The 22629-nt window shown below is 40.0% G+C and overlaps 1 protein-coding gene across 3 annotated transcripts in view; it reads left to right on the forward strand.

Annotated features, from left to right (window-relative positions):
• The window catches only part of RAPGEF4 (Rap guanine nucleotide exchange factor 4), a 288407-nt gene that overhangs the window by 35523 nt on the left and 230255 nt on the right, over nucleotides 1-22629 (forward strand). For all 3 annotated transcript variants that reach the window (XM_059394172.1, XM_059394171.1, XM_059394173.1), the window contains 2 exons: nucleotides 20095-20237; nucleotides 21894-21982. In XM_059394172.1, the coding sequence (XP_059250155.1) occupies nucleotides 20095-20237; nucleotides 21894-21982 (232 nt within the window). The remainder of the gene's footprint in view (nucleotides 1-20094; nucleotides 20238-21893; nucleotides 21983-22629) is intronic.

The following is a 22629-nucleotide window of genomic DNA, read 5'->3' on the forward strand; positions in this document are numbered from 1 at the left end:
ACACTCTTAATACAAAGGATGCTGTTTAGGACTGGTAGATGCACTATAATGAGGTGCTGAGAGAGTGGATTAGTAAGGTGCTCATGACTAACCACAGACAGTTTAACTCTCTTCTAAAGAAGGTGGTACTAATTAAATGCAGGCTTAGTTTTTGTTGGCATTATTCATGGTATGTATATGTACAGTCACTTAGTTTGGATGTAGGCTTGCATTTTCACTGAGTAGGATATGCAGAGCTGGGCCATGGCCGAGTTGCTTGAGGGAACACAGGAGTAGCTAAGGGTTGCCAATGCCTGGTCTTCCTGTATATTCCCCTATCCTGCTCTCAGCCTTTCTGCTAAGTAAACAGTGAACTAATATAGCCAGAGAAGGTCTGAAGTGGCCCCCAGTTGTCAGCTTGCCTGCGGCAGTCACACATCTCTGGTGGACCTGATTGAAAATAAGGTGGGTAGGAGTAGTCAGTGGACCAGGTTCTAGTTCTGGCTCCTTCTTCTGACTGAGAGATTGGGGGAAAGTTACTCAATACTTCCAGGCTCAGTTTTCCCATCCACAGGATAATAGTACCTACCTTAAAAGAGTATTGTGAGGATTAAATGAATTAATTTATGTAAAGCAAGTGCTGGCTTCTAATAACAGTACAATAAATGGCAGATGCTCTTTTTACTGTTATTTTCCAAAACAATGTGTGCCAGATTGTATTGAATTGTTTGCCTATGGTGTTATTGTTTGCCTTATTTGAATGTACCCATCTTGAGGAGAGTATCATGGTGACATACAGTAGGCACTGGATGAATGCTAAGGTGAAGACTGTTACCATTTACTGTCACTCCCCCATTGGTTCCTGAACAATCACACTTGCAGACTTGGTCCCTTACGCCAAAACTTTTCAACTGAAGTGTTGGTCCTTCAGCCTGAGGAACTGATTCCCTCAGCCTTTGAGGTGGCCTAAGCATTAGCAGGTGGTTGGGGAACATTGATCTGTTTATCTCAGCCATTTTCTTTCTTTCTTTCTTTTTTTTTTTTTTTAATTTTTATTTATTTTTTAAATTTCTTTTCAGTGTTCCAGGATTCATTGCTTATGCACCACACCCAGTGCTTCATGCAATAAGTGCCCTCCATAATACCCACCACCAGGCTCACCTAACCTCCTGCCCTCCTCCCCTCCAAAACCCTCAGTTTGTTTCTCAGAGTCCACAGTCTCTCATGGTTCGTCTCTCCCTCCAATTTTCCCCAACTCCCTTCTCTCCATCTCCCCATGTCCTCTGTGTTATTCCTTATGCTCCACAAATAAGCGAAAGCATATGATAATTAACTCTCTCTGCTTGACTTATTTCACTCAGCATAATCTCCTCCGGTCCCGTCCATGTTGATACAAAAGTTGGGTATTCGTCCTTTCTGATGGAGGCATAATATTCCATATTATGTATGGACCACATCTTCCTTATCCATTCGTTCGTTGAAGGGCATCTTGGTTCTTTCCACAGTTTGGTGACTGTGGCCATTGCTGCTATGAACATTGGGGTACATATGGCCCTTCTTTTCACTTCATCTGTATCTTTGGGGTAAATACCAAGTAGTGAAATTGCAGGGTCATAGGGAAGCTCTATTTTTAATTTCTTAAGGAATCTCCACACTGTTTTCCAAAGTGGCTGTACCAACTTGCATTCCCACCAACAATGTAAGAGGATTCCCCTTTCTCCACATCCTCTGCAACACACATTTACTGTCATGTTAATTTTGACCATTCTAACTGGTGTAAGCTGGTATCTCAATGTGGTTTTGATTTGAATCTCCCTGATGGCTCATGATGATGAACATTTTTTCATGTGTCTGTTAGCCATTTGTATGTCTTCTTTGGAGAAGTGTCTGTTCATCTCAGCCATTTTCTATGAGTGCCATGACTTTTAAAAAGGTTGGAAGTCTCTGTTAGGCTGTAGTGTAAAATGTTCAGTGGTTACAGAGTTATATATATATATAGATATAGATATAGTTATAGATATAGATATATAGTTTGGTACAACTTGTGAGAAGTAAAACAGGTTTTAGATTTTTGCTAGCTAGCCTGCTAGATAAAGATTGGAAAATATGCAGTAGATTGAGGCTGTTTGAGGAGGTTACAATTGTGGGTGAGTTTTCCCCCTAATATTTTTCCCAATGCATTTCTGTAATTAAGGGAGGAAATAAGTATTATTTTTAAAACTTTTTTATTTTTAGTGTTACTTTTGAAATGTTAATTTACATGTACCTTCATGTAAGTTGTTATAAAAAGTACAGTTGTTATATCATAAACAATAGAGTGGCCTAGGGTGAGGGTTAAATAAAAGTGTTCATTTAATCTATGAAGAAAAATGTGTTTCTCAAGGAAAAATAAAAAATGTTGTCCATTCAGGAGAAACTAATAACTGTTGAAATTTAGACACTGATACAAAGAGAATTTTTGAATTCAGTGACTAAAAAAAAAAAAATCAACATATTTAAAATGGACTAAAAAATCATTTCAAAATTCATTATAAAATGAATTTAATGAGTTAAGGATTCACTCAATACTACTGTGTTTGTTGAGTGACTATGTGAATAACCAAGCACCAATTGTGTGCCAGGCCTCTGCTAAGCAACCATTGTGTCAGATATGTGGTCCCTATTCCAAAACTGCCCATGGTCTGGGAGAAGAGTCAAGTTTATTTTTCTTACCAAAGCATTTTGTGTTTTTTGTTTATTTGTACTACTTGGATTATAAAGCCAGGATTACTAATTTGTCTTAAACACCTGCTTCCTGAATTTGTTCAGGAAATGAGCATATTTCCAACTCTTCCAGGAAATGTCGATAACCACCTTTTTATCTCTTTCTTGGATTAAACTCATTAAATTTACTTCCATTTGAATGTCTAGAGTGTTCTCCTTTCCATTTAGTATTCTTGGCCCACCCAGAAATGTAGTGTCACTTTTTGCACATTTACATTGCTTTTCAAAGATAATTTCTATTGGTGTGGCATTTTTTCCCCCAAAAAGTTTATTGGTGTCTGAAGATCTCAGATTTTTTACTGTAGATAATATATTAATACGAGAAGGAATCAATATTGTAAACAAGTGGTCATGCCACATGAGTAACAAACCATAATTACAAACACATATAGAAAAATTACTATTATAATCAAATAAAACCATAATAAAATGATCTGACACCTTCCATGATTTACATATCTGTACTTGGACAGCAGTGTAATTAGGGACAAATGGTTCATATGATGTTCAAGTAAATGACTATAATTAGGATTACTTTCATGCAGTTAAGCCATATTTTTAGTCATTCTGTGTACCCTTTCATCATCTTCACACGCCCACTGACACTTGCAGATGGGAAAAGACAAAGGTCTGGAATCTTACTCATACAGCTGGTGGGCCCTGTCATCCATCTTTCCCTGCCTTAGCCCTGAGAGTCCCTATGTCCTCTTGGTGTGTCCCCTCAGCTCTCAACCTCCCTTCTCCCAACGACAGTGTCTTTTCACTCAGAACTACATTCTGCTCTACTCTACCATCCTGGAGTGGTGGAATGAGGCAGCAGACACTTGAGAGCCAAAAGAATGAAGAATGCCTAGTTACATGGGGAGGGAGACAAATGGTGAGTGAGAAAGGAAGTGGACTGTGAATTATATAAATTTTCTGTGCTTCCCTGATATCTGGGAGAGCACCTGCAGAAAGGTCAAATGAGAGGTTGTCTAAGTTAAGTGCATGTATAACTTATTGTCCAAACTGGGATACTTTCGAGAGTGAATGGGGGAGTATTAACAATTTCACTGGGACCATAGGTATGAGCCATGATTGTCTCAGGGAAAACTGGACTTAGTGCCACACTATTTCTAAGTGGGCAATGGAGAGAGAAGAAGAGAATTACAGTTATTGTCACACATGAATGAACATGAAATATGGAGCTCTAGGGCTCTGTCCTAATTATTCTCTATACCTTTTGTCCCTTTCTCTTCCAGTTCATTCCCTGTGAGAAGACAGATTTTCCAAATTATTGCTATAGTTTTTTCAGGGTCTTTAAAATCTCCACTGGTCCCCCATGGTTAGCAGAATAAAGTCTGTACCCTTACCAGCTGGCTTTCCAGCCCTGCCCCATAGGGTTCCAATCTTATTTCTCAGTTTTCTTCTTTGAGAAACCATTGGAGCTTCAAACCATTGAAACTACTGACAACTATTGACCTGTAATTTGTTACTCCATGTCTTTGCTCATGCTTTATCACCCTGTTGCCTGGAAACCTACCTTATGTTTTTACTTATACAATTTCTGTCCACTTTCCATGACCCAGTTCAATTTTCAGCTAAAATGCTGTGGAAAGCTGAGAACTGGAAGAAAAACATTCTCTGTGAAGCCTTCTCCACTCGCTCATGTCTTATCCAGCTCTCCATCCCCAGGAGTTTGTATATAGATATCTATGTACCTTTATATGGACCCACAAGACTGCTTTCATCCTTGCATTAGCATCATTTAGACAGAGGTCTTAGATCCCCTTATAGATCAGAAGTTGCTTTAGGGCATAATCAAAGTATCATTCTTCCTGTAATTCTCAAAAGCTTTGTACTTGGTCCACACACAGTGGACTTGTTGAATAAAAGAGGTTAGAGACTGAAATTCAGAATTCTAATAATGTTCTTTATCTTTGCTTGGGTGAAGAAAAGCTCTGAGACAAAGGTAATTCCTATTTTGCTTGCTCAGAGACTTGGGACTGGTGTGGGTGTGAGCATCTAATTCTTGCTGGCCCTGAGGAGTGGCTCCCTATTCCTTATAGGAGGACTAGAAGAGGTGGACCAGATTCTGGCATTTAGGAAGGCTGTTATGACCTCTCAAACTAGATCTATTTGTTAATCGTAGACAGTCACAGTATTCTGTTACTAAATGGACTATACATGACTGTCACAAGGCCTCTCTCTGATACAGGCATCAGTCTGCCACTGGCCCTTTGGGAACTCTGTCTGTAGGCATCTTATTGCCTGGATAGTCATAATCACTGGATGCAGTCATTCAAACTTACCTGAAATTATATGCAAGGGTGGCTTTCTTTTTATGAAACCAGCACTCTAGATAACAGCCTACCTGGTTTGGACTATTAATTCTGATCACTTTGGAAACCAAAATGACTAACACTATAAAGAAAGACTGTCAAATTGAATCTTCACCCCTGACTAATCTCTGCCATATGTCCTTGGCACAAATTGTGTTGCTGCCTGGGGCACTTCATCCTCTGCAGTGAGGCATGCTGGAAATTTGTATTGGTGAGGACTGCTCTTGCCATTTTACACTCTGAAAGGGTACCAGAACCTAGTTCCAAAAAGAATGAAATTCAAGGCATCAATTTTCCCTAGTATTCATGGGGTTGGAACTATAGATATAAGGTGTCTTAGATTTGGTGGGTATGACACAATTTTAGCTGACAGGACCCTATAGTACATAATCTTTAGTTTATAAGCCATAGCTATACCATATAGAAAACATTATTGCAACCAAATTCCTGAGTGTACTTTGACTTAGCCCTAGATCTAGAAGCCCCAGTCCTATTTGGTCAAGGTATTTAGATTCTAAGATGCAAAGTACCTGATTTATTTTTATTTATTATTTACTTGTTGGCTCTCTACATAATTTCTCTAGACTTTTCTAAAGATGGACAGAATCAGAGAGATAATTTAGCCTCATGGCTCCCTTTTGGATAGGAGGAAGCCAAAAGTAGAAAGGCTAAGTAACTGCTTGAGGTAGTACAGCTTGTTAGTGGTAATGCTTAATGTAAGTGACATGATAACACTTCTACCACATTCTTTTGGTCACAGAGTCAGTCTGGAGCTATTAGGAGGGCAAATAAGTCCCAATTCTTGATAGAGATAATGGCAAAGCATGTGTGGCCATCTTTAACATACCATACTTATAAAGTAGAAATTTTGCTTCATAACATTTCAGGCTCCTTAAAAATATTTTAATTGAAAAAAATTTCGGCTATTCTTTCTTCATTTTTTTTCTTTTCTATTTTCTCTCTTTTTTCTTTCTGAAACTTCAATTACATGCAGGTTAAACTCTTAATATTTTTCCACAGTTCAGTGAATCTCCATTTATTACTTTTTATCCTTTTTTCTCTCCGTGCTTTAATTGGGATAGTTTCTACAGCCTGCCTTAAGATTCACCGTTTTGTTTTTCTGCAGTGCCCAATATACTCTTAAGCCCATTCAGTGAATTTTTTTCCTCCTTTCATATTTATAATGGTTGTTTCAAAGTCCTTGTTTGTTATTTTCACCATGTCTGGGTCATCTCTGGGTCTGTTTCTCTTGATGTTTTCTGCTTATGAGTTACTTTTTTGGTTTGTTTCTTTGCGTGTAGTGATGTCTGATTGTATGTTGGAGATTATGAGCTCTGATACTGAAAGTCTCAGATTCGTTACTTTATTTAAAGCCTTTTATTAAAGCTTATTTTTGAGCCTTGTTGGTCTAGATCTTGGGCTAGAATGGCTTTTTTGGAGTCTCAGTTGAATGTCCAGGCTGATCAGTGAGATCTGTCTACCCTAGCTGGCCAGAGCTGCTATCTCTCAGCACTGTGTAACCTCCAATATCCCCATTTGGCTTCTACTACCTAGGAACTATTGTCTACCAGGCCTCTCCATGAGTATTGACCTGCACATTTGCAGTTAATGACTCAAGAAGACCCCTATGCTGAATTTTGGAGCTCTTTCTATGAACAGCTCCCTTCTCTTTGGTTTACTGCACTGCAGATTCCAGCCACATCAGCATCCATCAATTCTGATTGTTGCCCCACCAGCCGCATGAGACTGCCATGCTCTAACTGGGTTCTCTTTCTTTGCCTGTATTCCAGAAAGTGACTCACGCAAAACCCCAGAGTTATTTTTTGGATTACCATTTGTATTCCCCTTCTTTCTGGTATCATAGTCATGTGTTACCATTATCCCAATACCTGAAAACCGTTGCTTCATGTCTTTTTTTTTAACATTAAACATTATGTTGTTTACTGTGGGAAGGTTAGTCTGGCACCAGTTACTCTTCTTTTTATATTGAGACAGTTGTTTTTTTTTTTAAACAAATAAGACATTTATTTTATTTTTAAAAGTATAAATTGTCATTCTTTATCATGAAATGACTCATCTATAGCATCAAATATAGAGATGATTTTGCTAGTGAACTAAAGACACCTATAGAGTGGGGCGCCTGGGTGGCTCAGTCAGTTAAGCATCTGCCTTTGGCCCAGGTCACAATCCCAGGCTTCCAGAATCGAGCCCTGCATCAGGCTTTCTTTTTTTTTTTTTTTTTTTTTTTAAGATTTTTTTTTTTTTTTTTTGACAGAGAGAGATGACAAGCAGGCAGTGAGGCAGGCAGAGAGAGAGGAGGAAGCAGGCTCCCCGCTGAGCAGAGAGCCCGATGTGGGGCTCGATCCCAGGACCCTGGGATCATGACCTGAGCCGAAGGCAGCGGCCCAACCCACTGAGCCACCCAGGCGCCCCTGCATCAGGCTTTCTGCTCAGCTGGGAGTCTTCTTCTCCCTCTGCCTTTCACCCTGTTCATGCTCTCTCTCTCAAATAAATAAATAAATAAAACAAATAAATAAAGACACCTACAGGGCTTTCTTTGTTGTCTTAAAACCCGTTAGTTTGGGGCACCTGGGTGGCTCAGTGGGTTAAAGCCTCTGCCTTCAGCTCCGGTCATGATCCTGGGGTCCTGGGATCAAGCCCCATATCAGGCTCTCTGCTCAGTGAGGAGCCTGCTTCCCCTTCTCTCTCTGCCTGCCTCTCTGCCTACTTGTGATCTCTGTCTGTCAAATAAATAAATAAAATCTTTAAAAAACAAAAACAAAGACAAAAAAACCCTGTTAGTTTTAGGTCAAAATGGTACGTATCTACCTTGACATGCTAAGTTCTTTGTTCTGTCTTGAGTTCTTTGCTGAAACCCCTGGAATTCTGTTATCTAGTCTTCCTTATGAGAACTGACCACTTAAGCCTTCAGAATCTCATCACCGATGTAGAGACCTGTCTTCATCCAATGGGTCTACATACCAGTTTTTTAATTTCTATCTACTATATATCAATTAAAGTAAAATATAGGCCCACTTCTCCTAATTTAAATATACTTATATCCATTACAAGTATTGTGGGGCAGGAGATATTAGGTACCACAACAGCCTGAGTTTCTCCATGCAAGAATAATAAATGCCCTTGAGTTGTTGGTGCTATATTGTGTATTCTAGTTTAGAACAATTTTGAATTTGGGCCTAATTCAGTGGACTTCTCTGAGAGCATCTTGCTTGAAAATGATATCTGTTCTCTTTGTTTCTGGGATATAGCTTGAGAACTGCCTTATTTCCATTTCCCATGTAGTTTTTACCTTCAGAAAAGGCTGAGTAATATTACATTTGTGAATATTTAGGTTTCCTTAATTGGTCATGAAAATTAGCAGGGGCTCACATGAAGAAAAATATAAATGGATCCTCTAAGAAATCTTCGTGTGTACATAGGCTGTTATTGAAGTGGTTCTTTGTGTTTTCTTTCACTGAGAACACCAGCAGTCTGAGGACTTATTTTTACTCTGATCTGCTAAGTGTGGTAGAAAACAGCAAAAGCTTTGTGAAACAGATAGTTTCTTATCCAAAAAGTGATCTTATTACCTTTAAAATAGTATTAACTTTTAATAATAATCCACTCACATGTACAAATACAAAAAGCACAAAAGTATATTTATTTTTCAGCAATGTTCATTGGGCAGCTACTCTATACTAGATACTGTTCAAGGTACTGGAGCTATAGCAGTAATCAAAGCAGAAAAAAACCCCTGCCTTCCTGGAGCTTACATTCTAGTGGAGACAATCACCCAAATAAATAATTTTTGTTACTATAAATACTATGTTAGGAAGTGTCCAGTGCTATAGAAAAAAAAGAATCTTGGGTCAGGTATTATAGAAAAAAAAGAAAGTGGGTCAGGAACTGCCAAGAGAGCTGAGTTAAGGTGGGCAGCCAGGGCCGACTCACTGAGAAGAGAATTGGTACTCAGGCTGGCAGTAGGTGAGAGGTGAGTCACACCAGGATCTGGGGACAGAGCAACCTGGCAGAAGGAATAGCCATTGCAAAAGCTCTGAGGTGGCCCATGGCCTTCAAGGTGCAGGAAAAACACACACCTGTGGGTCTGGAGAAGAGATTTAAGGGGAGTAGTTGAAGAGGAGGTTTCAAAGGAAAGAGGTATCAAGCTTGGGGGCCAGACTATTCACTATTGTAGTACCATACCCACTTCTCTTTTAAAGCCAGAGATTTCCAAACAGCTGACCCAGCAAGGGGAGGTGTTTTCAAAACTCCCTGCTAAATAAAATATTTTAAAAGTGGGGAGGCAACGCCTGAGCGGCCCAGTTGGTTAGGCATCTGCCTTCCACTCAGGTTAGGATACTGGGATTGAGCCCCTTCCTTGGGCTCCCTGATTGTTAGGGAGCTTCCTTCTCCCAGTCCTCCCTACTTATGCTCTCTGTCTCTTTCTCTCTGCCTCTCAAATAAATAAATAAATAAATAAATAAATCTTTAAAAAAAATCTTTAAAAAAACCCTCCCTGCTAAATCTTTAAAAACAAAACAAAACAAAACCTCCCTGCTAAAAATGTGCTTCTCTCCATTGCTTCTCCTGGGCTTTGTATCCTGTGCCTCAGGCCGGTTGGGAGCGATGAAAGATTGAGAATCATTCTTCTTAGGTAAACTAAAGTCCTCCTAGCCTCTGACCCCATCCTCCATATTCTTCCTTTCTTTCTGCTTCAAGGGTGTCCTTCTAGTTGCCCAGAAATAGAGAGCACTAAGATAGGAAGTTTATCAGAAGGCTCTGATTCAAGAGATTCCTATTTTCTAACCTCATGACCCAAAGCCCCGAGACCTCTCCAAATATTTAATTATACCAGTGGCAGTTTTCTGAACAGAGTTGTCTCAAATTTGAGTATAGCATTAGGTATGTGGAGTGATTTTTGAGAGCCCTGCTTATTATGGTGACAATTACATAGAAGAAAAAAAGTCATCAGTTCAAACTTACCTGGAAAGTATTTTAAAGAAGCATTAGTTATCTGAGTCATGCTAGAAGCCATTTAAAAAATTTAAGTAGCCAAAAGAAATTATTTTTAACTTAATGCTGGTAGAGCAGGTGTATTGCTTAGGGAAAATTATGAAAACTTTATGTGCTTTTTGGGGTCCAGTAGGCAATTTGGCTGGGGTCCTGGACCTCCGGCTGGGGGTGTGTTGTAGAGAGACTTGGGCCCAGCATGAAGATCCTGTACTGAGTTTAGATGCTCAGGTACCATCAGAGAAAATGTTTTAAAAGGGTCTGTTACAAGTGGACAAGCCTGTACTTTGATTTTATATTTTCATTTTAATTGTAATAAGACAAATTTCATTTAATTGTAATAAGCACACTGAGCCTCATCTAAAAGGTTTCTCTCTTTCCCTTCTCACTAACAGCAGCAGGGTGGGCATTATTCAGATGTTAGCGGGGCTGTCTCTGCCCTCTGCCTGAAGGCAGGCTCTTTCAACTGTCTGAATAGTCCCGGGCCCCAGACCTGGCATCTCACACCATGGGACAGATGACAGCGTGGTCGTCTGTGAAAGCGAGGTGGCGGTATTCTGACCCCTCCTCTTTCTCTGCTAGGGCCAAAATGGTAGTCCAGAGAGACCTGCAGGCACAACTCTCTTCTTTGGGACACCAAGGGGGCAGTTTTCACTTTATTCTTTCATAAAGACATAAAAGCAAGCAGGCCTGATTTCTAGCCAGGGAAGCACGAAGGCCAGGAATATGCAGACTTCACGTGCTCTGCTCCCTGACGGCGGATGTGCGGGCCATATTTTGGAAGGGTCACAGAGGTCTTGGTGTGCCTTGTGACAGTCAGTCTTAGCTGTGAGGATAAAAAGCTGTAGTTGCTCCTGGGTCTCAGGATCCATCAAGGGGATTTGTTTGAGAGTCACCCTGAACACGGGCTGAATCAGGAGCCTACAGAGGATTTCGGCCATTGATTGAGTCAAGGGGTGTGTGCGTGTGTGTGTGTGTGTGTGTGTGTGTGTGTTTAAAGAAAAAGACATTTTCACGGGTACTTGTTAAAGATGGTAAGCAGACTCTATACAGGACAATAGGATTTTACAGTTGGAGTGAGAGATTAGGTTCTACTCTGAGTATAGCTCAGGATACAAGAAGCGGGGCAGGGGGTAGTCAGGGGGTAGAACATAACTAAGAGGAAACATCAGGTGTAAGGGGGGGATTGGGCCAAACTGACCTAACAGGATTCTTGCTGAAGACAAGGTTGATCAGATATCACCTGGGGGATGTGGCAGGATGAGAAACCAGAGCCTATGTCAAAGTAGTCAGATATGGAGGGTGGGAGGTTCTGTTGTTCCATGAACTTAGCAGGGTTCTTACTAAAACTGCATTTCATAAGGAAGGGCACAGATGGACCTAAGAAAAGATTCAGAAGTCTAAGTAAATTTGGTCAACAAACAATCCTTGTAAGCATGTATGTGTGTGTTTATGTATGTGTATGTGCACATTTGTGTGTGTGTATCTCTGTGTGTATGCATCTCTGTATGTTTGTGTCCCTGCGTGTATGTGCCTCTGTGTGTGTGTGTGTTGTGTGTGTGTGTGTGTTGTGTGTGTGTGTGTTGTTGTGTGTGTGTGAGGGGTTGGTGAGTAAGAAACTCACAGGGAGAAGAGTCATTCAGCCGATCTCCAGGGAGAGGAGCTGTAGCTATACACTACATTTTTAGGACTAAATGAACAGTGATGGGTCTGTAGTCATAAAAAGACAAATTTAGGAAAGGACTGATTTTAGGAAGAATATACAATAATGCCTGCATTAAGTCTTTGTAGAGCTTTTGTCCTTCAATGATGTCTTTTCAAGCTATCACTTCTTAAGTGATGTTCCTCTTCAGAATTCCCATTCCCTTCTTTCCTATTTTAATTGTGTTTCTTATCACGTTTCACCTTGGTAATTGATGTATGTGTACAAATCTTCCTAATTCAATTTTAACTTCCTTGGGGCAGGGGTCAATGCCTTGAGCGCCTTATTCTCCTCTCATATACTAAGTAAATATTTGCAGATTGAATGTATTTTCAACAACTTCTTTCTGAATTTTGTTGACATTGTCAGTGAAATTTGTAATTAGTAAAGAGTAAACCTTTCAGTATTCTAAGTGGTTAATAATCATATAATTAAAATTATAACATGATGAGTGGTAAACATCTTGAGTTTCCAAGACTTTTGATATATCCGTGTTATCATCAGCAGTATAAATACACATGATTTTAGTATACTAATACTCATCTCACCTCCATCTCAAATGTTTTTGCTGGTAAAATACCGTTCATAATACCTGCTTCATCTGACGGGGCTGTGATGATGAAAATTTTCAAAGCCCTTTGGAAAGTAAATTGTGTTACAAAAAGATAAGATTGTCAATCACAAGGTGTTTGAGATCCTATGGTTGTTATAATAAGAGAGAAAAAGAAAAACACACATGCACATCTATCTATAAAGGCTTCAAAAGGCATATGAGAATAATAGTACATGTTTTTAAGTACTTTATTCCTTGTTTTCATTAAATACTTTTTTTAAAGGTCTTTGAGACTAATAATGATAATGATGAAGATGATGATACTAATAATAATGATAGCTTCTGCAGCATTTTATAATTTATAAAATTATAATATTTTGGTGTTATCTTGGATTTAACAGTTTATTAGGAGAGAGGACCTGCTCTTTATAACCCAAAGTTACTGTTAAAACAAAATGAGTCAAAACCAACAACGAAGTCATTTTAATGCAAATGAATTTAACATTACACCCAATGTTCTGAAATACATGTACTGATTTTCACAAAACATCTGGAAATTTAAAAAAAAAATGCAAGTAAAGTATTTGAGGAAAGAAAGCATACCATACATTCCCACAAGATGACAATACTACTCAAGTACATTAGTGTTTCTTGGCTGAGCCTTCTGCTTATGAGAGTGGGAAGGCAGCTGGGTAGAGAGCAGTTCTGCGTGTGTCTCACCCATTCCCTCCTCTCTTCCCACACTTTGCACGCCCACCATTCTGATTGCTGGGTGTTGGAATCTGCTCTCCTGGAGGTCTCCCAGACCTTCTGCAAGTGTTAGCACTGAGGGTTTTACTTAGCAGATTGACAAGGAGTTGGCCTTCCACATGACAAGGGGTTTACCAATATTGATTATCACATTGCCAAACAATAGAAGTCATTTAAGGGGAGATGTTTTTGCTGATTTTATGGTTATTGCACATTTTTTCTCAAATGTCTATGTGTTATTATTTTGTGCTTTAATTAGTGCCTAGATAATCCTAAATTGACTGTATTAATATTCAAGAGCATATTAAGCTTTCACACTGCCTAATGAACGCAGGCAGCACTGGGAATCCAGAACATTTACTATCCCTTGCACGCCCAACTTCAGTAGTTCCCAGGTGTGCCTTTTCTGTGCCATAAAATAAGGTCCAGATCAGAATATAATGGGCACCCTCATTACAGTACTTACCATACAGTATTCCAATTTTGGTTACATGACTCCCTCCCCCAGTGGATTGTGAGCTTCTTGCGGATAGGGTTGTATCTTGGTTACACTTGTTCTTCCAGGGAAAGGTATCTAATATACAGTAGGAAAGCAATAAGCAAATGTGCAAACATAAAAGGATGTGTTTGGTGGAGAGTCATTTAAAATTCCATAGGTTTTGATAATTCATACTGCATTGTGAAGTCTTATTTATTTGAATGCCATTAATTTGAAAGTTAGATGTAATAAAATGTTTTATGTTAAAACCACTCCTCTCAAGATCATAAATACATTCTAAGGAAAATGATATTTTTTGATACTGCTAAATAGACATTATTAACCTTTATAATTTATCAGTACTTAACATAATTACATTTTAATAGAAATATTTTTAGTTGTGCCTTTTGCTAACTTAGATGGGTTAACATCTGTCTCACCTTGCCATTGGATTTAGGAAGTTTTCAATGACAGATTGAAATTCATTCTGGAAGAATCAAAGAACCACAGAAGAAAAATACCAAAGCTAAGTAGGAAAACAGTGGATCAGTGGTTTATAAAAGATGAGAACCAAATAGTATATCCCAAGTGAATGAATAAATGAATTACAGTATCTCCAAGAAGACAAAATTTACATGCATAAAATGTGAACTATTAACATCATGAAATAAGAGGCCAAGAAGCAATGTTATCTATTGGATTTCAGAGAAGAGAGACAAGGTTGTAAGGAAGAGCTCCATGAAGGAAGTGAACCCTAAACTGGGCTTAAGGAAATGAATCAAAGTGAGAAAATAACTTCCTATCTGCATTGTTTCTTTATTGCGGTGGAACGCACAAACTTAGTGGCTCAGAACAGCATACTTTTATTATTATCTGGCCATTTCCACGGGGCAGGATCCAGGACATGCTTAACTGAATCCTCTGCTCAGGGTCTTAAAGGCTGAAATCAAGGTGCTGACTTGGTGGTGTTCTTTCCAGGGCTTGGGGACATCTTTTACGCACACATATTGTTGCTAGAATTCAGTTCCTTGCAGCTGTAGGGTGGAGTTCCCTGTTTTCTTGCTGGCTGCCAGCCAGCGTCCTCCCATATTCTTCACCTTGCCATTCTCCTCCAACATGGCTGCTTCCTTCCTGCAAGCCACCAGCAAAAGAAGCCCCCACTTCCTCCACCCTCTTTCAAATGATCCACTTGATTCCGTCAGGCCCAATGGGAAAAATCTCCCACTGATTAGAGAGCTTCATTATATTTGCAAAATCTCTTTACTTTTGCCATTTATCATAACAGAATCACGGGAGTGAGAGCTTTACACTTTTGCCATGCTCTGTTGACCACAAGCTAATTACAGCTCCTGCCCACACTCAGGGGGATTGTACAAGGATGTAGGTCACGAGGGGTCACCCTACATTCCTGTCTACCACACTGTCTTCTTCTGTAAATGACTCTTATTTGAACATTTTTCAAAAGTGAGGTGTGTATGGTTTTTTTTTGTTGTTTTTTTGTTTTTTGTTTTTTAAGATTTAAAAAGACTGGGCTCTGGGTGTCACATGCCAGGCTAAGCAAAAGAACTTCTTGAACTTGGAGCTTATACTTAGTTCTACTTGGGGGACCAGCTGTACACAGTTATTAAGGAAATGGAAACCATCCTAGAGTGAGTTATAATTAGAGAAGCCCACATCATCATTTTAAAAGCAAGAGCTTCCTAACTGATCTCTTACCTGCTGGTCTTTACTCCCTCACATCTGCCTTGACTTGTCAAGATGATCTTTTCAAATGCACATCCAACCCCGCCATTATCCTTCTTAAAATACCTGTCCTGGCTACTAGATGGAACCAAGCTCTCCAGCCTCCTAGGAAGGGGCTGCCATGTTGTTCAGCTTCATGTCCCACCCAGCACCAGCTCCATGTGCCCTTCATGCACACTCAGCTGGGGCAGTAGCAGAAGATGCTCAGAGAGGGGGATGGATTTGAAAGGCATTGAGCTGGTAGAATTACCTGGATGTGTGGGGGTGAGGATGAGTAGCCCCATGCATGCGAAGAGGAGTGCATGTGCAGTAGCAAATGTAGGAGAGAAGAAGAGTTAGTTTGAGATCACCCTATAACACCACCACACACCAACGACTTGTTGCAGGCATGACCCTCTACTGGGTACTGTTAGATCTGTAAAGAAGTGCCAAGCATGACCTCTGCAGAGAGGAGAATCCATGTGGCATTAGGAAATTATGGATTCACAAGAGAAGAGGGACAACAGAAGGATTCCCACCAGTGGTAGATTACAGAAGTGGAATAGTAAAGATGTTAGTTCATAGCTGAATGCAGTTTTCTGCATTCCACGAAGTACCCAGTAAAAGCAATGACAGATAAAACATTGCTTTTCATTGTTTTTGAGGCTTAAATGTGTAAACAGTGGATGACATCATTAGGACCTAATTTGGGGCAGCTTAAAGAAAGTATCAGGAAGAGAGGTTTCAAAGCTGTTCTGGTTATTTCAAATTAAGTTTGTCTTTTCAAGTGTCTTTGGTCACTTGACCTTACACAATCTGGTTATGAATCTTGAAGTTCTTTTGTGCTTGTTTTGGACTGTATGAAAGTACCTAAGTTTTTCTTCTGCTGCTTTCTATTTCTTCTGAGGGATGTTGGCCCCAAAATGTGCTTTCCTGTCCTGGTCTGCCTTCCTGATATGAGGCCACATTCTAGGGAGAATGCACAGAATGGGATGCTTGTTTTCTTCTTAACAGAAGATAGATTCTGATCTCCACTTGTCTTTTCTCCTCTGTAACTAAGTGGAATCCACCCTACCAATGCCACGTCCATTTCCAGCTCATCTGATTCTTGTGTTCCTCCCGTGGTTGTTTGAATGCTGTCATTGCTTTGGGCCTGCAGGCTAGTGCCAGTGCTGCTTTGGCAGCAGCCTGTGGAGGGCACACAGCTGCTTGCTGTGACTGGGTGTGACTCCCTGCTGGTGCCAACACTGCTTCCCATGAAGTATGCCCTGCTGGCATGACTCCTCACCAGGGGATGCCTCTGCCGGTTGCTGTTGCCCTTACTGCATGGGAAATGCATTCTTACTGGACACACAAGGAACTTGCTGAAAGTCATTTGTACCCCCTTGATTAACTGCTGACGTTCTAGCCCCTGCTTCAAAGCCCCTTCACTTTGGGATCATACCTTTTGGTAGGGAGTTGATAAAGCCCTCACAAAGGGCCAATAGGTAGAAGGAGGCACTGGTCCTAAGGAGGCACTGGTCCTGCTGTGCTGCTATACCTTCCCTGGTGAAGCCTGAAAACATAGCACTTCTTCCAGGAACTTGGCTATCTCATGAACTGGACAATAATGTGTCAGGATTTCTCCTCCTCCTCCCTGGGGAACAGGATCCAAGTCCTTTCAGTAGAGGTTATTGGGAGGCTAGTTGTAGGCATACTCTTTGAGTCTAATTTTCTTGGACCTGAAAGTGTCATGGAGGTAGGTGAAAAGCCTCTTAAGTAAGCTTTCATGAGTTCAGGTCTTCCTTTTAGTGACAGGTTATCTGCTCATGTCCTCCAGAAATGGTCCTTTCTCATGGTGGGATCTGTCCTCCTCCTACAATGTCCCAAGTTCTTGGGACCCTGGCACATCCAGTCCTGATCTCTGTGTTAGTGACACTGTGGTAACAATCCGCCAACCCAACACACATACACACACCCCAAATCTCAGTAGTTTCACACAATGGAGTTGTATTTGTCACTTGCACAGTCTCCATCTTGGGGCTATAGCATCTGAAACACAGGTCTTCTGTATTAATTTCCTAAGACTCTCAAACAAGATACCATAAGCCAGATGGGTTTAGAAAATAGAAATATAGGGGCACCTGGGAGGCTCAGTGGGTTAAAGCCTCTGCCTTCAGCTCAGGTCATGATCCCAGGGTCCTGGGATTGAGCCCCACATCAGGCTCTCTGCTCAGAGGGAAGCCTGCCTCCCCCTCTCTCTATGCCTGCCTCTCTGCCTACTTGTAATCTCTGTCTGTCAAATAAATAAATTTTTAAAAATCTTTTTAAAAAATAGAAATATATTCTCTCACAGTTTGGGAGACCAAATGTCCAAGATCAAAGTGTCAGGGCCATGTTCTGAAGGTTCTAGAGGAGAATGCTTCCTTGCTTCTTTCTAGCTTCTGGTAGTTGCCATCAGTCCTTGGAATCTGTTGGTTTATAGATGCATCATTTTTATCTCTGCCTCTACCTTCACATGGCCATCTTCCCCATGTCTCCGTGTCTCAATTTCCTTCTTTTCATAAGAACAGCAGTTCTTAGATTATGGCCCACCCCAATCAGTATGACCTCATATTAAGTTGATTATATCTCCAAAGATCTTATTTCCAAATAAGGTCACACTCACAGGTATCAGATGTTAGGACTTGAACATGTTTTATAAAGGGGATGCAATTCAACCCATAACACTGCAAAGTTGTGGCTGACACAGAAGACATCCCATGGCTTTTAATAATCTCATCTCAGAAGTGATATATTCTAGTTTTGTTCACAGCCCACTAGCCACAGCATGACTCCAACATAACTGCAAGGGAAGATGGTAAATTCAGGGAAGCACATGGGTATTTAGTGAGAATTACTGTCTCAGTCACATCCTTGACCAGCTCATTTATTCTGATCCCAGAAGGCTCTGGAGCACATGAGACTGGATATTTCTGTGTACTGTGAAATATCTGTCAAGGAACACCATATGATCCTGCAAAGCATATTGAAGAAATAGACTTGGAAAACTGAGCAAAGGAAAGAAAGGAAACAGTTTATATAATCTGCAAAACTATCCCATATTTGTTTGGTTCTTTGGTTCATCTTAATCCAGAGAATACAAAATCGCGAGCAACAGGTTGGATCTAGTCCATAGATACTATATGTGTGAACTACACAATGTTTAAGAAATGTAAACAAAGATCTAGATATCTTTCCTTAAATGATTGGAAGATACGACAGCATCTGGGCCCATGTTTCCACAGAAAAGCAGTAATAAGGAAAACCCTGCTCATTTTATACAATTCCATCTTTGCAGTTAACTCTGCTCCCCACCATTCCCTCTGGTATTGCCCACATTGGGGCTCAGTATCAGCTTTTATTTGTCTTTGTGCTTTTACCATTGTTTTCATGTAAGAGAGACCCTCCTCCCCTTATATTTGCTTCTTTTTGCCCACTTGATTTATCTGATTGACCACTTCAGGCATTTGTGTTTGTGACTTCAATGTTAAGTATTACATAAATTTTCATATATTTTATCACATTGGGGTGCTTTTAATGGGTTAAGCAACACCCAAAAGCTTGAACTGTACTTGAACTCATTACTTGGAGGCTGATTCCTGCTTTAGCCATCTGCAGAGGAAACACTCCACCTATGTTTCCTTCACTCTCTCCACTACTGTGGTAACCCAACACTCTGACACTGACCTGTGAGTTTTCCACACCAAGCAATTCTGAGACACTGGATCTTTTATAGTTCAACTCAACTCAATTCCATTCCATTCTGACACAGTCTACCTAGCGATAACATCAGATCCCACAGGTTATGGGCTCAGTCCCACAAGACTGTCCCATTGGACACACTTCAGATGCCAATCACAAATCCAGATTGTCACCTGTGCTTCTGATCAGTGGGCTGTGAATCAAAGAGATTCCTAACCACCCCTTCCTCAGGTTTAATTTGTTAGAGTGGCTCACAGACAGCAGTTTACTAGATTGCAAATTTTTTGTTTTAATAAAAGGATATAATTTTGGAACAGCCAGACTGAAGAGATGCACAGGGCAAGGTATGGGATGGAGCACAGAGTTTTCATGCTCTTTGGCAGCATGCCATGCTCCCCAAATCTTTACATGTTTACCAACTGCAAGTTCTCTGAACCCCACAGTTGAGGAATTTTTATGGAGGCTTCATTATATAGGCATAGTTGATTAAATCATAGGCCTTCAGTGATTGACTCAATCTCCAGACTTCTCCCCAGAGGTTAGGAAGAGGGGCTGAAAGTTCTAACCCTCTAATCATATGGTTGGTTCCCTTGACAACAAGCCTCCATCCTTAGGTTACCTAGGAGTTTTCCAAAAATTACCTTAGTAACATAAATGCAGTTGTAAAGAGAGGATCTTTTTATGAATAGCAAGACACCCATTCTACCTTTATGTCTCTGAAACACTTCAGGAACTAAGGACAAAAGATCAACTACAGTAACAAAAGATGCCCCTATGGCTTCTATATAGGAAATCACAAGAGTTTTAGGAGCTGTGTGTCTGTTTGATTTGTTTGATCAAATCTGACTTGAGACCAAATATGCATTCCTTACTATAAATCAGAGTATCAGACCATCTGAAATAATTGTGACTTAAGATGAATGGTTGACAAAAGCCTGGAAATACCTGTGATGGGGATAGGTGTATAAATGTTTGCAGTGAAATACTTGCAATTGGGATGGCTGCATAAATTTGGGTCTAATTAACATAATGCATGTTGACTGAAGTAAATCCTTATTGATACAGCTTTTTCTGCCTTTTCTCCCCTTTATAGACCATTGGAACGATCCAGTGAAGATGTGGATATAATCTTCACAAGGCTGAAAGAAGTTAAAGCTTTTGAGAAATTTCACCCAAATCTCCTTCATCAGATTTGTTTATGTGGTTATTATGAGAATCTGGAAAAAGGAATAACACGTAAGAAATGCGGCTCTAGGGGTGTATTTTCGTGTATGGTTTGTGATCATTTGTAGTTATCCCATGGGGATAGATAGTACATGGAGTATTTATGTGCCAAATGTTTGAGCTTCAACCTAAAGTATTAGGTTGAAATTTCCCTTTACTTTGTTTATTCAGTTCCATGTAGGCTATTTCCTTGACTTTGTTCACAGCATGTAAGTGTTCTTCCAGCATAGCCTGGAAGATGGAACTGGAAGGATGTACTGATTCATATATTCAGCTAAATCCTTAGAAACTCAAATAGTTATTTATTTATTTTTTTCAAACAGTTATTTTCTTTACCCCAAGGAATATGTGAATTTGTAGGATATTAAATAAAGATAAAGGACTCTTAATGAACGTTAATAGTAATGTCTTGAATTAGCCTGAGTGATATTTATTTCAGGTGGAAATAAGGGGCAGGGAAAGAAAACAAGAGGGTGGCAGCTGCTGCCTTCGGCTCAGGTCATGATCTCAGGGTCCTGGGATCGAGTCCTGCATCGGGCTCTCTGCTCAGCAGGGAGTCTGCTTCCTCCTCTCTCTCTCTCTGCCTGCCTCTCTGCCTACTTGTGATCTCTCTCTTTCAAATAAATAAATAAAATCTTAAAAAAAAAAAAGAGGGTGGCAGCTGCATTACCAAAAAAATTATTTTCTTATTAAAAAATAATGCTTTTCCATCTGTTGGGAAACTTTTATGATGCAGTAACAGAAAGCTCCCATCTCACTGGCTCAGATATCTATTACTTCTAAAGGAGGGGAAAATCTATTACTCATTCAAGAAGTCTTGAGATAGAATGGCTTCAGAGTTCTTAATTAAATGACTTGAAGACATTACCAAGGTCACATTTCTCTCCCATTTTGTTTTTGTATATGTTTTGTTGTGCATCCTCAGGTGTTGGCTTTTGCTCTCAGACTTGACCCAAGTGATTCTAAGACAGCTATAGCAATTAGAGGCATTACATGTGTTGGGAGGGGAAAATTCCCACCTACCCCTCATGGTTCTTTTGACTGGGCTAATAAACTGACATAAGACAGATTAATGGGAGAAAAAATATCAAATTAAATTTCATACATTATGGTGGTCTCATACTTACGGGACCTAAGAAGTGACCAAGACAGGCTGTTTATGTGCTTTTTAGATAAAGAAACAGTACGTTTGTGGAAAACCAACAAGACAAAGAAACTTAGACTTAGGTACTAAGTAGTGAAGAAATAAGCAGAGTTTGCTTATATAGCTTCTCAGTCGGGAATTCTCTATGTCTTGTGATAATGATATCTACCTCTTGGTGCAGCAAGCGTTCCTTTCGCATGGGAGACTTACTTCCTGTTTCCTAGGGGTCAGAGAGGAGGGTCAGAGTGTCCTTGCACTGGCTGTTTCTCAAGTAACTTTGATTCAAAATGATCAATATGCCACTTTGGAATATTTTAGAGTAATCTACCCTGAACCCCATCACATGACAATACAAAGCTATTCTGCTGAAGGTCTATTTCTTCTTGTATCTGTTTTCAGAAGTCTCCCAGTAGACTTCCTGTTTCATTGGCCAGAATTACATGTTTACATGCTTACAATGACTAGTGGTCATATGGTAAAACCAGCTTATATTTGGTATATTTACCTTACTGTTTCTTTTTCAGTATTTCGCCAGGGTGATATTGGAACAAACTGGTATGCTGTCCTGGCAGGGTCTTTGGATGTCAAAGTGTCTGAAACCAGCAGTCACCAGGTAAGATACTGTATTCTTTTCTTTTCTTTTTCTTTTTTTAAGTAGGATTTATAAGAAGGGGTTTGACAAGTGTTTGTTGAATTCTTTTATTAAGTTCTTCAACAAACATACATACTGCATGTCTTCCATGGTTTGAGTATGGTGACAGGTGTTGGAACATGAAGTGCAAGAACACGATGCCTGCCTTCCAGGAGCTTGCTATCTATTGGGAAATGCAAACGACTCAGTTGCAATGCAATACATTCTGTCATATAAATTGAAATGTGAGCAGAGGGGACAGAGAATCAAGTTTTTCTAGGTTTCTCCTCAGATCCTTCCTCCATCTGGTATCCTCACTTCTCTTTGTTGTAGAAGTGGTCCCCTCGTCAGTCTTGTAGGCACTGCAGTGCTACAGGGGAAATGCGGTTGATGCAGTCCCTGTAAATCTCTCTCTCTCTCTCTCTCTCACTGTTTCTCTGCCTCATCTTATCAAATGTGGAAGGGCCAATAATATATTTTCTTTCTAAAGTGTGGAACGTGCTTGCTTGATCTTCATTAGTGACCTCTGAGGAGCTTAACATCCTAGTAGATAGAACTCATTTTATCTCCTTTCCCCCGACAACATTTGTGAATATTTAAAATTGGACCTAGACTCCCCTTTCACATCT

This window comes from Mustela nigripes, chromosome 3 (genome assembly GCF_022355385.1).
Source record: "Mustela nigripes isolate SB6536 chromosome 3, MUSNIG.SB6536, whole genome shotgun sequence".
NCBI classification, from domain to species: Eukaryota; Metazoa; Chordata; class Mammalia; order Carnivora; family Mustelidae; genus Mustela; species Mustela nigripes.